We start from the raw sequence: 18428 nt of genomic DNA on the forward strand, positions 1-18428 counted from the left end.
TACCAGTATGCTATGTGCCTATCACTCATTCATTTCTTAATGTAATTTATAGTTACATTACAAAGGAGTCCATCTACAAACAGCAACTATGTAATATTGATAAAGCATTTAGGAACAGAACATAAATTTAACGACTGAGGTATTACATAGCATCAATCTAAAAAAAAAGTGTCTGTAATGTAAGTAATCACAATTTATTATAGCAGGAACAAAAACAGAGAACATATTTTTTTTTTGTCAGAGACTTTCTTTAAAAGAACTTGACATCCCAAAATTCTTTTCTTCCCCCCTGCAGATGTCAGAAGCAGAGACAGACAAGGTAAATAGCAAACCAGCAGAAAGTTTTGAACATGGCAAGCAAAATATTTCTTGGTTGAAGAAAGGTAAGTTACATTGCTGAGTTAATAATTACTGGTATGCGTTCAGGGATATTTCTTGTTTATTAAAAAAAAAAACAACATCTTTTTTGAAGAAAAAAGGCATAAGAATACTTTGCAGACTTAAATATGGCTGGGAATTTCTACCATGCAAATTCCATAACTTAACTTCTACGAAACATCATGTACATTCGCTTATGATACAGAAAGGCCTAGATTACCAAGTTTTAAAGTAACCTGAAAGCTCATTTTTTCTAATTTCCTTGCATTCCTGGGGATGTTTTATTTGATCTGAACTAAAAGCCTTTAAGAAGTATGGACCATCATCTTGATTCTGATGAAATGTTTGTATGAACTTAAGATATTACTGTGTTGGATTAAGATTTGTTTGGTTTTCTCAAACTTGAGTAAAGATCAACCCTGAATCTTTGAATTTGGCAGTGTGTTATCTTAGAAAAAAATATCATCCATTGTTAGCGGTTTATGAAATACAGACTCTCAGATGCAAAGAAGTTTTAAACAAGTATAGGAGACCTTTCCAATTTTAAAGGCTGAAAAATGACAGCTATTAAGTAAATAATTTGTGTAAAATACTGGTATTTGAAATACTACATTATGTTGGTTAAATTATTTGGAAGACAGACATACAATTGTAAAGGTTTTCTTATCGCATATGCCTGTATGTATAAAGAAAGGAGGTTCTTAGGATATATTTCTTGCTGGAAAAAAAGATTTGCCAAGTTAGAACAGATCTTATTGTCTTTACATAAGTTTGTTGATCATAGCAGAGTTACTTTATTGTATTCCATATACACAAGAAGAACGAGTCTCAAAGCAGAGACTTTGAAGATGCACATGATACAAACTAAATATCTGTGGTTAGGTGCAAATTATTTTTTTAGTGAGAACAGTTACATTCTATCCTAACAAAAGTGTTTTGGGAAGACTCAACAAGTGACCTCATACTTTGAAAACATTAACTAGAGAGATACTGAAGAAAAGGCTCATTTATAGCCACTATTGCATCATCTGTAAATTTGCGTCACTATTTTAAGCTCATGTAGTTAATTGTAGGTTAGAGCGTTTAGCTGCAATAGGGGCTGCCATAAAGCAGGCCTAAATTAATGCATCTGCCTTGCAGTCCTCATTGTTTATGCAGCACTTTGCAGAATGGAAATCACAGGCTGGAGCAGAGCTGGCTGGCCAGCATGCAGGCTGTGTTTGGCTGGACACCCAAAGTCCTCCGCTTGCAAGGTGTCAGCTAACTTCAGTCAAATCTCTGCAAGCAGAAAATTTGCAGTTTGAGCATCACAGCGATAGAGCTGAGTGAGATCTGGGTCTGATCCTACAAAGGCACATTGCACTTTAGCTTGTGGACATCAGACATGTAACTGAACTGAACATATATTCCATCAGAATAAAGAACATGAGATTCGCAGATTTATGAAAGGGGTATAAAGGTACAGCAGACTTTAACTGGTCCATGTCTCTGAACAGGATAAGACCAATGTCATGGGCTCTCAGAGTCCCATACAGTTGTTTATCCTCTGGTCCAGAGCTGTTCCAGAAGCCAGGTGACACATCTCTCACACCTGTACGTGTCCGAGTTCATTTCACTTCAGTGATACTCATTCACAATGTTTTATTTCTACACCTCCCTCAGAGGTTCTAGGTCATTATTAACATTTTGATTGTTTTGTACTTGGAGAAGCTAATCTCTTTCAGAAAGAGCTAAATGCTGTCTATTGGCATCTCTTCTCTCTAAAGTGCCATAGGGTAGAATTGGGCCTTGAAGGCCTTGTACAGCAGCTGAGTCAATAAAGAGGTGAAATGTGTCTCAAAATGAAAGGAAATTTTCTTTGAGATAAAACTATGCATGTTATTTTATCTTATATTGAAATTTAAAATTTTTGATATTTTTTCTTTGCTTTGAGCACTTCTGCGGGTTTTTAGAATATGGTGAAGCAAATTGTCTGGAGCAGAAGATTAACTTCTATGTTTAAATGTTTTAAAAATATCTCACGTATAGATTTCAGGCATTCCAATAAACAATGAATTGTGGAGAACAGACTTATACTGTTTCCATCAAGCACAGTAAGAAGACTATATGTTCTTTTAGCATCCAGTTTTAAAGAAAAGTTATTTTTATTCATGGTTTTGTATTGATTATTTGTTCCTTCTAAAAGAAACAATCATGAACCACATAAAATCAGAAATAAACAAAAAATATAGACTAGGCTGCAGCTTTAGTGTCTTTCCTAGACTTCATTTTTTTCCCAATGCTTTGCAAAGTAATAACTCATGGACTGGTGGTAGTGCAGTGGGTCAACACCAAAATAAGGTACCTATTGGTTTTTTGTTGGCTTTCAACATAATAGGCTGTTTAATCATGAAAGGAGGGAGGGGGATTTTAATCTGGCTGCTGGTTATTTATCTTGTGCTTTTTTTGGAAGAAGAAACTTTGCTTGTGTCTTTAAGCCTCTAAAAGCAGAAATCAAACCCTCATTCCAAGGGAAAACTTCCACAAAGCAAAACAGAAACCAAATAAGCCTAATGAATTGTATTTTAGAGAAACATTAGGCTGTGCATATAGGATTGTATCTTATCAGCAGGAAGAACATAAGTAGTCCTACTTACACCTCTACCTCTCAGTAAGCAACTTGCACCCACTTCTGTGCTCCTGCATCCCTGTCATGAGTGCACCAGAAGACTGATGAGAGTTGAAGATGACATGGAAAAAATAATGCTGCACAAGGCAGCACAGTCATGGAGATAAACACCTACATAATCATGGCCCTAGATTGTATTTTTTAAGTGGACATTGGCACATTTTCCCTCTCTTTTTATTTCTTTCTTATCCAAACAAACATTTTTCTAATGGAGGGCCTGAGGTCCTTCGCAGCACCTAGCAGACTCCAGAATTATAATGAAATAAAAATGTAAACAAGGAAGCAGACTGGTCAATGCATGCTGTAGGTTTGCTAGACTTTAAGAAAGTCCTAAGACATCTCTGCACCTCCTTAACACTTGAGTCTGGATGTGGAAAACATGAGAGACTCCCTGTCTTGATTGTGCAAATGAGGATGGTGAAATGTTAACAGTCCTATCCCAAGATGTCTCAGAGTGAAGAATTCACACCAGCAATCTTTTCTGATAGTATGGCATGTTCCTCAGGATTATTATTTCTAAAGATCACACAACAGATGAGAAAGCCTGTGTTTGGAGGGTATGCATCAGACCATCACATGCAAATCACCCAGAATTGGCATAAATGAGCAGTGAGAAAAGGCAGTTCTTGGCCTTTTTTAGGCTTGTCTGACCTTAGCACTGGTGTGAACTGACTCAAGGAAAGTCTGGGACACAGAAATAAAGCCAGAGAATGATTCCTATTTTGTGTAGGAGTGCAGGCAGTTATCTCTGCTTGTTTGTTCCCATGGGGAAGAGCTCATCAGAGATGGGAAGCAGTTCTAGGTGGAAGTAGAGAGCTCCCCATGCCAACATCTACAAACCATCAGGGCAGAGCAAAACATGGGCTCATTTGCAAAGAAGCATTTGCAAAGTTTTCTGCATTTCTGCCCTGAAAAACTAAGGCAGGACCACTCAGCACCTGTGTTACCCCACTTATACACATTTTGCCCAGACATGCACAAAATGATATAAAATATGAAGTGTATAAAATACAAATATACATGTACAAGAACTACCAATGTAATTTGAAAGTAATAATAAAGTTAAGGTAATATTAAAGCTACTTGAAGGTAATATTAAAGAAACGTCCTCTGCATGAGCCTGTGTTCCCACCTGTTTCATGCACCCACAAGATGTGCAACAAATAGACCATCACACTCCGAGCAAGAAACATCTGTGTGGGCCCTCAATCAAGCACAGTTATTAGAGGGTCCTATTGAATCTGGGAGATACACAGGACTTGTCTTTAGAAATGCAGTGCCCAAGGATGAGTAACACTCCCAGGGGCTGACTCAGGGATGCTCCCACCTTGCACAGCTCAGCCACAACCACAGAGCTGCCTCTTCCACATGGACCAGGCCTCTTTTCACCATGGTGGTGATTTAATGCCAGATTAGCAGCCATCTGGTGGGAAGAGAGGTCAAAGCAGAGCTAAATTCACACCAGCCTCAGCATGTGGCTTTAGGAGTTCCTTACAAACATTTAATCTTCTGGTATCACTTGATGATTACAGCCATATGGATACGTGGGAGCAGGCAGGAGCTGATCTGACTGACACAAAGCTGTGAAAGGTGGCACTGATTTTGCACAGGGGCCAGCAGTGGTCTGATCACTCTTTCTCCATCCATCACAAATGCAAGGGACAAGGTGTGAGGGCTTCATACTGCCCTCCGACGGTTTCATCCAAAACCGGCCACAGCAACCTGGGAACACAGATCCAAGTTGCACAGAAATTTCATTTATTTTTGGGATATTTTCACACAAAGCCCTCTTGTTTTATGCTGCCCAGCTGTGTACACAAATGCCCTCGGTATATAACTTCCAGTGAAAAGTTAATGAAATGGCTTCCTTACTTTCCTGCCAAAAATATAACTGAAATGCTAATCTCAAGACTTTCTCCAAAATAGCCCCTTTCTGCACTAAAATTCTCATAAATCAGAAATATTTTTGTCTAAAATAAGCCTGTTTTCATTGTCTTGAAAATAGTAAAAAGTCTAGCCCCAATTTCTTTAATCGGCTCTTCTAGCCAGCAGTTTTTTGCTGGAGGGTGAAATTCAGCCCTGTACTGAGGGTCAGTACAAGGTCAACACTTAAACCATAAAACAGGGCTTAAGTGGTAAATAGAGCCTCTGTTCAGTATTATATTTCACCCCTCCAAGGACCACAGTTCATATGAAAAGGGAGATTTTCTCATATCATAGACCTGGCTGTAGTGACATTATTCACATTATTCAAATAATACTTTATTCCAGAAGTAATCCCATTGGGTGAGATTGTGCCACATTTCGTAGTGGTACATCCCAGAAATCCAGAGCAAACTATTCCTAACCTGCACCAGACCAAAACATTCCACAGCCCGGACTTAGGGTTATATTCCTGGGGGTATTAGCAAAACAATCCTATTCTGCGGCACTCAGAAATGCCTTTTCCCCAGCATGCCCCTCTTGCTGGTTACCCAGGGGCTCTGAGAGTCATTTACAGGAAATAACAAAGTGGGGTGGACATTACACCATGAGACTGGTTTTGCAGAAGTGAGAGTTGTCCTGGAGACACCCAGGGAATTTCCCTATTCTTTTACAACCTTCCAGCTTTTTACCTGATTTGCAGGGCTTGTACTTGGGTTTCAGGGAGATTATTCTCAGCAGAGTGTTCTGATCTGACACACATCCCTGCATTTAGGGAGCTAAATGACATTTTTAGAAATTATTTCTAAAAACTCAGAAGTTAATGCAATTTTACATACATGCTTGGACACTTGTTTCCTGAATTTTGCTGACTTGAGGCCAGAAGCTTTTTTCACTCTCTTCTTCCAGTCTGAATTAAGTCATTGGATTGAAAAGCTTTACAGAAGACTGATAGCAAAGAAATATCTCTCAGTTTCATGTAACAGAAAATGCCAAATGCTTATAAGATGAGTGCTGTAATCCAAGCAGACTGTTTCCAGATAAGAATACCACACGCACAAAAAAAGCACATTTAAAAACTGATGACAAGGATCCCAGGGGGCTCAAATTCCTGGAAGATGCCTTGTCAGCTTCAGGACTACGACCAAATGAATTAATCAAGACAACCCTTCGTTTAAGTTGTAAACCAGCAGATTTAAAGACTCTCTTCCAATGGAAAAGGAGTATATGAAATCTGCAATGGTCCCAGCTCACTACTCCTAATTATGGTTTATAAACTGACTGGTCCTTGATCTTTGAACTGGAGGGTCCTTAGAGATGTAAGACTTTGAATACTGCCATGAAAGTAGATTGAATGTATAGTAAGGATAGTGGTAGTCCTCTGGGTGATAGGGTTAAATTTAAAGTCACACTCCTATGCTACATATTGACTGTAAAAATGTAAGTGAAGGCTTATTTAGCTTTGATTACCTTCAGCACATTTGTTGCACTAATGGAGAGAAAAGCCTGTTTCATTCAACTGTCAATGCTGGAGAAGATCTGGAGATGTTATTTCATTCACCTCTGGAAGTTCTCCAGACCAATTCTATTCTTCACTGTACTTAGGCAAAATATTCAGAATTTTGCCCTCAGTTGTATCAGTAGAGCAAAACACGCAACAACAATATAGACATCCATTAGTTGTTGATTTACTCAGCAACATACATGTTAGAGCAGAATCCACATATTCAGGGACCTCTATAGTGCTTTCTACTTGAGATGGCAAACTGTGGTGAACAGAAAATCTTAACCTAAGTGTCAGTGTCAAAGTGATGAGTAATTCCATTAAAGCAACAGAGCTACACTGGCTTGCAGAAGATTCCTTTTGTCCCAGTATGTCTAGGACAGATACCTGTAATCATCTTAGTGCATCAATGAGGGAGAAGGAATGAAGCAACCTCTCATTTTTACCATTTCAATTCATGGAGGGTCAAATGCCAAATTGGTCTCCTAGATCTAAGGCAATACAATACAGAAAGATGCCTGTACTAAACAGAATTCAGTAACCTGGATGATAAAGAAAGCACAGTACTAATAAAAGTGATAAGGATTTCAGAAGCTTCAGAATTTTTAGTATTTGATTGTATAACTGCATGCTATTAGGGATATTATTTGCCTTAGATTCCAATACATATATCACTTTAACATAGTGGTTTTCTTCTCTTCAAGGTGGAAAATGTCTGTTTCTTTAGTCAGCCTTACTCTGAAAGTTCAAAAAAAATAATTATTTGTATTCATTCTAATCTGGAGTAGTAAGGCGAATGTCCTCGACTATTATCAGTTTCTACTGGAAGGAGACAGTAAGAAGTTTGAATGTAATTGGGTATTATATGTTTAAAAGCTATGAAAAACAGACATTTCAAACCTATTAATGAACATTTGGTTCATTTATAGAACTTAATTCCTTGATAGAAATCCCATCAAAACAACCACTATGCAGGCCTGATTTACTTCTACCCTGAGCTTGAAGTCAGGATAATAATGAATGTAAGCAGCACAGTGCCAGTTTTCAAAAAGTGTTTTATAGGTCTGCAAGATTATACACTGATATGTAGAGCTGCCAGACTGGCAGTCATGTAGAAGCGTAGCAAAATCCTTAGCATTGAAGGGGTTCAATGAAATATTTAAAGAGAATTAGATTATGAAAAAACAAAAAAAAACAACAGGTCTCCCTTCTTCTCATTGAAGATTTATGATCATTCTCCAAAGTACAACTGCTTCTAAGTACTCAAAACAAAATGCAGTAGATGTGCTAAATCCTGGGCATGCTGGTTATCTACTGCTTATGAAACATATTACAGAAAAGTGGAATTAATTTAAATATTCATTGTTTGCTGAGGTTCAAAGGAATTATTTCTCCATCTATTTTTTAAATAAGCATTTAGAACTAAATCCAAATAGAAAGATACTTACACATTAAGAGTGACTGCTCTAAATGTCCAATAATAAAATACTGGACATAAAACCCTTACCAGAAAAGCTTAGTGATTAGTGAGTATTTCTGGGACTTCAAATCCGGGCTGAGAACATATGATTGCATGAAAGGACTTAAATTCACAACTTCTAGAAGAAAACTCTGGTCCCCAGGTATCACATCACAGAATCACAGAATGTTAAGGACTGGAAGGGACCTCAAAAGATCATCTAGTTCAATCCCCCTGCTGGAGCAGCAACACCTAGATGAGATTACACAGGAAGGCATCCAGGCAGGTTTTGAGTGTCTCCAGAGAAGGAGACTACACGAACTCTCTGGGCAGTCTGTTACCCTCACCGTGAAGAAGTTTCTTCTCATATTTAAGTGGAACCTCTTGTAAAATATGGAAAAACTTTGGGAGGTCTTCTCAACAAACTGCTGAGCACAGGCAGAGGGATTTGAGCCTGGGTTATGTCCAATCCACCAGCTGCTCTCACCAGCAGGGATCTCACTCCTGTAGGCAGGAAGGGACCAGAGCATCTCCTCCGGCTCTGCCTCAGGAGCAGTGGCTGGCAGAGGTGTCTAATGCAAGTGAAGCAGCCATAAGTACATCAAGGTGGCCCTTCTCCCCATTCCTTCCAGTAGTTTTCCTACTTTAATTCCTCATTTCCTAACCTCTCCCATCAGCTTATTGCTCCCAGTTACCTCATCTTCTGCATGTGCTGTATAGAATGTTGAATCTCAGTGGAAAGGCATATGCAAAAATCAGGTGCTGAAGCCCTCAGTGTCAGCCAAGTTTCTCAAAGGCTCTTACTGCAACAGAGAATTGCAGAAGGCCTCTTTACCACCTAATCAATATTTAAGTGCTACAGAGATCTTTGCTATCCCCCTAAACTAAATTAATTTATATTTTATAGGTGTCAAACCGTCTCCCAGGGTCTCCTGATTACATAGTCTCATTCTAATTTCAGTCTTTAATCTGAATAAACACTTTAGAAAAACACAGACACAATTAACTTAATCATAAATTCAGATAGATTGTTTATTATCTGTCTACTTAATGTGCTTATGATTGCAGCAGTTAAACATGATAATGTTTTCTTCACTCACACATAAATGAATATACACAGTACGGAAATATGTGCAGGAAGAAAAACTTCTGCCTGAATACCTCAGTAGGCTCCAGAGATAAAGAAGTAGATGCACTGTTGTGCTCTACAGGAAAACAAACATTGCCATGATAGAGTTGAGACGTCTGAGAAATGATTACTGACAAATTATGTTCTTGCTGAAATATGCCTATATGCAGTTAAGAAGGAAAGAAAATGCTATTGTAGCAAAGATGCAAATAAGAGCCCTATTTGGCTGCAGTACTGCACCTGTAAAATAAAAGCAGAGGTGTAGATTCTAGGTAAATAAGCTCACTTGAGTTGTTCAGAGTAAAATACAGGTCAAATCAGTATCTTCCTACTGAAGCAAACTCATCAGACACCAGATTTACAGATAAGAGTTTTCTGCTGTGTGGTCTTTGTAGACAGTTGTCTTAAAGGAGTTAAACCCTTCTGACACCAAATTTTCTGTTTTGTTACACACCCATGGCAACTAACATATGTGCCAAAATGCTATCATGTAGCCACAAATACTTGGACATCAAAATTACAGCTGGAATATGATTCTTTCTGTTCCCACAGCATACTGAAAGTAAATAATTATTTTAAGCATGCGTTCAGTAAAATTAGTGATTATTACTCAGATAGACTTTTCTCTGTCATTAGACTAATTTTTTAATGGCCACATATTAAACCATAATGAAGTTATATTGGGCTTCAGAACATTCAAGTTTTAGCTAAATTTAAAATGCAATACACATTTCCTCCCCAAAACAAGAATAATTTATCATTCTTTGTTGTCTCACTGTTGCTTCTCATATAAATCAGCTCCAACCTCATGTTCTTTTTATGTACCACTAAAGCTAAATTCAGACTGGTATTTCCTATCTCTAGGCTTCCTAGGATTACTAACTCCTTTGTGTTGACAGTCAGAAAAAGGGTCTTCAAGGTTAACTTCACTCTGTTAACCCATACTTCATGATGGCTCTCTGCATGACACTCAGTCTTACTACATAGACCTTAGATATAAGTTGACCAGAGTCTTTGAAAAAGTCTTAAAGTGCATCCTCAGGTAATTACAATTTTGTAGGACTGCTTTGTGTAACATATTTCTATCTGGTGATGTTCTTTCAGCTTTCCATCATGTGAACTGCCCTTGCTCTGCACACTCATTGAACACCAAAGCAGTCAATACTAAACTAAATTGCAACTTCTCTCTTGTTGATTAACAGAAGCTTAATATGTTGAACAATCTGCACTATTACATACATAATTCTGAATTTGACTCAGATCAAGTTGAAATTCAATGGCTTTAAGATTGTAATATGAACATATAATGCATGTTGACTGCTAGTTCTAAACTTACATCACAACTGATAAATCAGTCAATATTCCTGACTGAAGAGAGTCCACTTTGACAGTATGTGAGCAAAGGGGAAGATAAAAGAATGGAAACTAAAAAATAAATGTAAGCCTTTTCACTTTGTTTCTTCTTAACAATTTCCCTCATATAAAAATATTACAAAATCGAACAAAATGCTGTGATAATTTTTTTTAATTTTCTCCTGGTTAAAAGAAAAAGAGAAGTGGTATGTAACTGGAATTTTAAAACTCTGAAATCCAGGAGTGGGCAAAATAATAGAAGAGATGATGAGAGGCAGAAGACGACAGGCAAAAGAACCACAGGAAAAAGTGATTATTGCACCTAGTACTCACTCTGGTTAGACAAAGTTGTGACCATATGTATTGTCTTCTTCAGATATTTTAAGGGTTTAATATTTTATAAAATACAATTTTTATTATAAAACAACACATAAAAAATATAGCATAAAGCATTTTAAATGTGTCCATTTCAGCTTCCAGCTAAGCAATAATTTTTTTTTTGCAGTTTATGTATGATTTAAATAAATAAATAAATAGCCTGTGAGCTTCAGGTATTTACTTGACTCACACACTTGGTCTCAAACTTTATGATCAGCCCTGTCCCATCAGAGGTGTCAATCACTAAGCAAAGAAAGTCCAAAAAGCAGGAAAAGCTTCCCCAGGTCTCACTTGGATGGAATCACCAACAGTTGTAGGAGGGTAGTACAGTCTCCACATCTTAAATTTTTTTTCATAAAAAATAAAATCAAACTAAGCAGTGGTGTGGGTTTTTTTTCTTTTTACAGTATGACACAGCAGTATTACTTGCATTAGGCCAATTTACCACTTATGATAGCAGTAATAGCACTAAAAGCCAATAAAAGCGGTCTGTTCGTTCAGAGATTGGCTTTTATGGCTTATTCTAAATATTATCAAGTGAATCAAAAGCTGTCATTATAGTGTCTAAAAAGCCTTCGTACCTTGTAAGCAAACAGTGTGATTTTGACAAATAATCATTAATATGCCTGTGTGAGACCAGGACTTAAAAGAGAAAGAAAAAGGAAAACCCAATATTTCACTTTACATAAGTCATTAAGATCATTTCAGTTAAATTTCACACAAAATAAAACAGTTTTTTATGTAAAATGCCATAGTTTTCCCAAGTTGGTGGTTTTATTTTTTTTAGTCTGTGAACATACTTCATAAAACAAAAACTTGTCTGATAAGTGAGCAGTGAATGATTGAACTATAATGATATATTCTCACCAGCTTTAGGAAAACAAATGATGCACATGTCTCTTCAGTGCCTTTGGGGCCAACATCTAACCCAACCTTCCCTTGGCTCCCATCCTGCCTGCCAGAAGCCCCAGTGAGCACAGAACTGCTCCCACTCTTCTTGCTTTACAACTGAAGGTATGCTCCCATAGCAACAGAGAGGTGAAAATTAATGTATCTCCTGGCTCATACCTGGACAGTTACTCTTGCAAGAAACTCAGGTAGCAGAGCTAAGGCTCTGGCAGCTCTCCACCCACCTTCTGCCCATTTGGACGTGAACAGGAGTGTCCAGAGAGAGACTTCTCTCTACTGTGTGCAGGGCAGACATTGAATGTATAGGATTTCCTCTTTGCAGGACTCCTTGCTGCTGCCCAGCAATACTAGGAAAAGTCCTCTTCAAAGCTGCACAGCCGAGTCACTACCATTTGCCATTTCTAGTGTTTGAACCTTCTGAATGGCACTGCCCAGTGTGCAGTCACCAGCAATGGTTCAGGATAAAGATTTGGGCTTACCACTGGCTGCCCAAGACAGCTATTATTGGCAACACTGAAGCGTTTCTCATGCAGCTTCCTAGAGTGTTTGAATAAGGATGGAGGCAAAGAGATAGACACGAGAAAACAACCTCATTGCTGCTTCATGCTCTCCTGCTGCTTAACCTGATAGACCTTACAGATGAGTTACTTAAGGTCACAAGCCTCCAACTGCATATCCCTCCTGGCTCTACCAAAGTGTCCTCATCTGTTTCAGATCTCTGGGTGGGCATTACCTGGGCTACCTGGAGACAGAGTAAGATAGACAAGGTGGCAACACAGCAGGAGCTTCAGGATGTCATGTGGGATGGGACAACAACAGTTGCTACGATGACTCCATGGGTAGGGTGGGCAAAACACCACATAAAGAGGCTAGTTACTGGGAAGGTTAGTTGTGGACCGTACAACAGTTCAGACAATGTAATAAAGGTTTTTCTGATTTAAAGAATTTGGACTGTTCAGACATTAACTGGACTAACAAGTAAAAGTTTAGCTGCATGCACACTGTGTGCCCCTTCTGCTCATGGAAATATTTTTCAGTGCAGTGTCAGCAAGAGGATTTGGGAGGCCCAATTATCCTCAGCACCCTACAAGGAGTCTGGCCACAAGTCTGCAGGCCACAGTGCCTCTTCAGCCACCAAGCTAGCCACAGCAACTTCTTAGCCATGCTGGCAGACAGCCAGGCTCTGAACTCAAGACCAGGGTATGCAATGGTGTCAAGAGCCTGGGACAAACTAAGTGTCTTGAGCCAGGCACGGCCACCTGTCAAGTCTCATGCATTGAGTAGAAGCCTTGGGCAGTTGGTTCAAGCATTCGTGCTCCCACAGCCAGGACTGTGTCTTGGGGAGTTTTCTTGCCTATTGCTATTTACAGTTTTCGGGGCCCCACTGGAATGGCAAGCGAGCGTGCTTGCAGTTGACTCCGTTACGTGATACATTGTGCAGCTGCACGGAGTGCATGGGCTAGCAGAAACATGTGGTGCTGCGCTGCCAGGGGAATTGTTACCCCAACACGGCCCTTTAAGGGCCACCTGTGTTTTGCAGGCAATTTATGTGAGCAGAAAAGTAGCAGACCTCCCATTCCAAGCTTCTAATTTCTTTGACCATTTTTTTCCATAGATTAAAGAGCTTTCCAGAAACACTACCAATGAAGTAGAAAGATCCTAGGTAGAAACTGATAGACCAGCTTTTGTCTAAGCTACCCTAAAGCATGGTAGGAAACCTGTTAGGATCCTCTACATTCTTACAATTATCCAAGATATGGTGTATACAATTCTATAAACCTATATGAAATAGAGCTTCTTCCTTAAATAAACACCCACCAAATTATTGGTGTTATTATTCCAATCCAAGAACTGAAAGACTAGGTAAGAACTATTTATTTCCTCACAAGAACAAAGGGCTTTGGTCAACTTGAATCTCATCTTTCAGGCAGAGTGTCTAGCAAGCTACTGAGCTCCCTGCCAGACCCAGAACACAAACTGAACATCTGCATTTCTGTGCCCAGGTGTAAGTTGGTTCAACAGAGGGTCAACAATGAAGACCTAAAGAACATAAGATGGTCACTGAAGTCAATAATGCTAGTGTTCCTCTTCTGACAGTATTTTGCAGTACTGATTTCAGTCTCAAGCATTCCTATAAAATGTTAAGAAAAGATTTAATTGCACAAGGGTTCAAGTGGCTTGGCCTGTTTGCTTTTCATGTCATGGGTCTGCAATGCATGTATTCATCACATACAGTTTTCCTGTATTATTTTTCCCAAGGGTTCAATCCACCCATACTTTAGCCCCACCTTCATCTCTTTGTCACACACAAGTTCTTTATTATTGCTGAATAAAATCAGAGCAGAGGACTACACAGGTTGCAATGCAACCTGAAACAACCTATGCAATGCTGACAAAAAGCAAACATCGGATATGATTCTTTTGACCAAGATTTAAAGAGTAAACTCACTAAACTACTCATATGCTTGAAGTTAGGTTTGTGCTTAGGCATGTTGCTGAATCTGCTTCTGATAGAAAAGATGAAGAGTGCCTTGGCTTAGATTAGAAGCCACATCTTGGGTATAGTGTTGCCCTGTTTCTAATTGCTAGTGTAGCCAAGAAACTGTATCCTTCCCTCCACTTGAGAGACCACCTGGAGAAATACATTTTTCTCCTCAGAATTCACACAAAAGCCTAAAACTTGGCTTTAATATAATACATATTTTCTATCTCCCCCCCCCCCCCCCCCCCCCCCAATGAGTTGCATTTATATTTTTAACCTGCACATACTATGTTTTGTTAATGGGAAATATTTCAAACACTGTGGTAAAGGACTGTGGGATATAGGATTATATATTTATTAATCTCAAGAGCAATGTGTAGACTGCACTAGTAAGTTACAAGCAGACTGGCAGAACAGGGTTTGAATTCTGGCAGATCGCTTCCAAGCTTGCCTGTTAGGCTGCATTTGGCTCTGCTTTAAAAGTTTACCTTGAGCTATAGTTGCTTTTGTCAACTTTGCTACAAACGGGCTGCACTGAGAACCCTGCTCTGGGTCAGTCATGGCAGAACTGGGGTGATCTGGTACCCAAGGAGATGCACTTTGAGCAGCTGGCCATTATGGTTTGTTGCTTAATCTAGAAAACACTGCTATACCCTGAGATAACAGCAAAAAACTGCTAGTCATAGTGTGATTCCATTGACAGAAAAAAGCTCTATTTGCCCATGGGGATTGTATTTACATGCAGTGATGTCTAAATCTATCTGTATGTGAGTTTACACAAGCATGCTACAGTCAAATAAACCCTCGCCTTCTCTCCTGCCACAATAGGTCAGCCTAGATTTTTCAATGTGATGGCTTATGCAAAAATGAAAGGCATTTTTTGCACAACTGAAATACTGTCATTTTAAGATTAAAAAGCCTGCTTTCCCTCCCTGAGGGAGAGTTGGAGAAAGTTTCATGGATTTGCCCTTTGTAATATTCCAGTTTGTCTGCAGCAAAAGGAAGAAATAAAAACTAATGGAAAGAGACACTTATTCTCAGATGAAAACTGAATATTTCCAAGAAAGCATTTTCAGACTATACTCATGAATACTTAAGTATAAGACAATTGCTACGTCAAAAGATTCATGATGTCCAGCTCTACTTGGGCACTTTCTTTTTCCTAATCAGGTAAAACAACAACAAAAAAAAAAAATCACAAACTCTTATTTTTCATTTGAGAGTCTCAAATCCTTTTCAGTTATTAACCACTAAAACAGACTATTTGCTCCATGAAGGTAATTAATAGGAGTGGAGGAGAAGCAATTAGAAGTGTAAAATGAATTCTTTGATTTGGACATCGGGACAAGAACATACTCTACAGCAAACCAGGTGAAAGTTCAGCCCAGAGCCTTTTTAAACTTCAGATCAGTTTAGATCCCAACTTTGCAGACGTGTTTCATCTTCCCCTATACCACCACTTATTCTGAGGGACTCAGGCATCCTATAGATTGAGACAACAGTAAACTTTTACACCCAATGTTAAATTAGGTATTTGTTAGATCATAGAATCATAGAATATCCTGAGTTGGAAGTAACACCTGGATATTCTAAATATGCAGCTTTCTGGGTAGCTGAGATCCTTTACTGCAGTTGCCAGTGTCCAGGACCTCTTAATAAAGATATTCTCTGCATGTTTCCAAGAAATAAACAGTAATAATTGTAGCACACAAAATTAGTAGCTGTAGGTGAGGTAAAGATCACAAAGGACTGCTATTGATTTTTAACAACAGGAAGGCTGAGCTCTTAATAAAAATGCTGGTACTGAACTGTTAGAACCTGGCTTTCTCTGTTTCTCAGTCTCATTTTCTAGTATTTGTTTTGTTACTCTTTCAATTCTCTTCCAAAAATCCCTAAGTGGCAGCAATTTCTATTTTGGCCTGTGATAACCTAGTTTATGCAATCCCAGCCTGTTCAAAATCTTCCATTTAATTTTATGAGCTCTGGACTACAATTTCAGTCCAGAAAATACACTTTTGAGACAGCAGATGCTAACAGTCTTGTACACAAGTTTCAAGAAGTCTCTTTCCAGGACTGGCCACAGTGACCTTCTCCCATAGGTGTCCCACTGTAATGCAGATTGTATGTAAAGTTAAAACCACATCCTGCAAATACTTCCAAGTCCTTGATTCCATTTGACTACCAGGAAAGCAACAGTAATTGTCATCAGCTAGGTACTACACTGGAGTCATTGACATGGAGTTTGCCTTGGAATGTATGTAAATTTACCCTAAAACTGTTTAGATAGCTGCTTTCAATTACTTTTCTTTTTTTTTTTTAATCCAGTTGTCCCAAATGTACCTCATAAAATCATTATTTGCACTATGGTGACAACTACCTAAATTATGGCTGGATAACAAGTCTATTTGCTTTGCCTAAATGGCGCAAGTTCTCCCATATCCAACGACTATTGGAATTATTATGTGATCTTTTCAGCTTCTAATACATATTAATTTGTAATATACAAAACCATTCAAATAAACAATTGTGCACACTGAATAAAAAAAGGCAATTTAACACCCCTTCCCCCCCCCCCCAACTGGAGACACTTTTTACAAATAGTTCTTTTAAGTAGTCTTAATAGTACCTCTTTAATATTGCCATTAAAATTCACCAGAGTTCAAGAGCAGAGCAAATTTACATCTGTTAAAATAATGGAATTGACACTGATATTACATCATTGCTATTTTAAATAATCATTCTTCATAACTCTAACCTACTTGCTTTAAGTTGCAAATAAAGGGCTCATTCCTACTTTCATCAAAGTCAATGGCAAAACCCCCTTTGACTTTCAGGGAGCAGCACCTGGCTTTAAAGATGAGGGCCTCTGGTGATGTACTGCGGAGTGTGACTGCATCCACTAATGCAGCAAAGAACAAATACACCTGAAAATATTGAAAAATATTGAGGATGGTTCTATGAGCTGCAGTCAGAGAAGATAATTGTGCTGGACTAGCCTGTTCCCCAAAAATCACAACACTCCATAGACTACTCTGAATTCCAAGGTAGTTAGAGTTCTGCTTAGCTTCACAAAGTGACATTTTATGTAGGTGGGGGTTTTGCCATTTTAGTGCAATTTTGTGGTTTTCTTTCCTTAACATTTTGGGAGAGACTGAAGATAAGCATAATCGCAACACTCACAAATTCACCTTCTCTTGGGATAACATCAGAAGTTTCAGTGAAATTACCTAAGTGTTCTTCTATGAACAATTCAAAATGAACCTAAATGAATTAAAATATACACTATACACAGCTAGAAAGCCACCTAGAAAGTGAATCAATGCAGTCCTCTCCCTGTTTAAAGACAAAAATGATGCAAGGATTTTTAAGAAGTACAGAGGACAAAGGTTATGATCAAGACTGTTTAAAACTGGAAAAAAAAAAAAAAGTGCTTTCTAGTATCCATTCACCACTCAAAAGAAAGAAGTTTCATACCTGGGTATTCCTAGACTGCCTTTGTATTCTCTAGAAAAAGAGGAGGGAAAAAAAAAAAAGATCTGTGTCCACACAACAGCTTATCATCTATAACATCATCATGATTCAGCTGTCTACCTAGACCTAGGTTTGCAGGGACAGGATCTTTCAACTGTGTCCTCACCGAGCATCTAGTTCAACAGATTTCTGGTAGTGGCAAAAATCACCAGTAACTGTAGTTAACTTTCTACTAATGTACAACTAAAATATGTTGAACATTTACTGGACAGTAGCCACCATCTGAGTCTTAACCATAAAATTTCACACTGCATATAGGGCTTGTTAGATGTTATCCGGGAGCCAGAGAACTTTATTAACACTGTCATAAAAGCCAAAGCAGAATTAATCCCTTGCTCTATCATCACTGACACTGTCTATTATAAATAAAATACCTATCAGACCTTAGCAAATCTAGGTCCTAACTATAATGAAAATTGCCTTGGTGTCTTTAAGACCAATTTGGTTTTAAACAATGTGCATGAGAGAACAAAATGTGACCCTTTACTATGAAGAAAAGCACAAATAAGCAGCATCACCAAGACCAGGGAGGAAACAAATTATTCCAGAAAAGTCAAGTTCTGAAGAACCTGCAATTCTGACTGCTTTACTCCACTTAGAATTACTTACCCCATTAAATTTCTTTCCACTTCCACAGCAGGACACCTGCTGTTACACTTATTTGGGAAAAGAAAAAGAATGTAGCTTGGATGGTAGGGAAATACAATATCTTCC

At 38.4% G+C, this 18428-nt stretch overlaps 1 protein-coding gene across 1 annotated transcript in view; it reads left to right on the forward strand.

Moving 5' to 3' along the window:
- Positions 1-295: 295 nt before the first annotated feature.
- MDFIC2 (MyoD family inhibitor domain containing 2) overlaps positions 296-18428 on the forward strand; it is a gene marked incomplete at both ends in the record, with an annotated part of 45760 nt that continues 27627 nt past the window's right edge. Inside the window, one exon of the mRNA XM_082060060.1 lies at positions 296-383. Coding sequence (XP_081916186.1) covers positions 296-383 — 88 coding nt within the window. The remainder of the gene's footprint in view (positions 384-18428) is intronic.

The sequence above is a fragment of the Streptopelia decaocto genome, assembly GCF_964273445.1.
Source record: "Streptopelia decaocto genome assembly, chromosome: 8".
NCBI lineage: Eukaryota > Metazoa > Chordata > Aves > Columbiformes > Columbidae > Streptopelia > Streptopelia decaocto.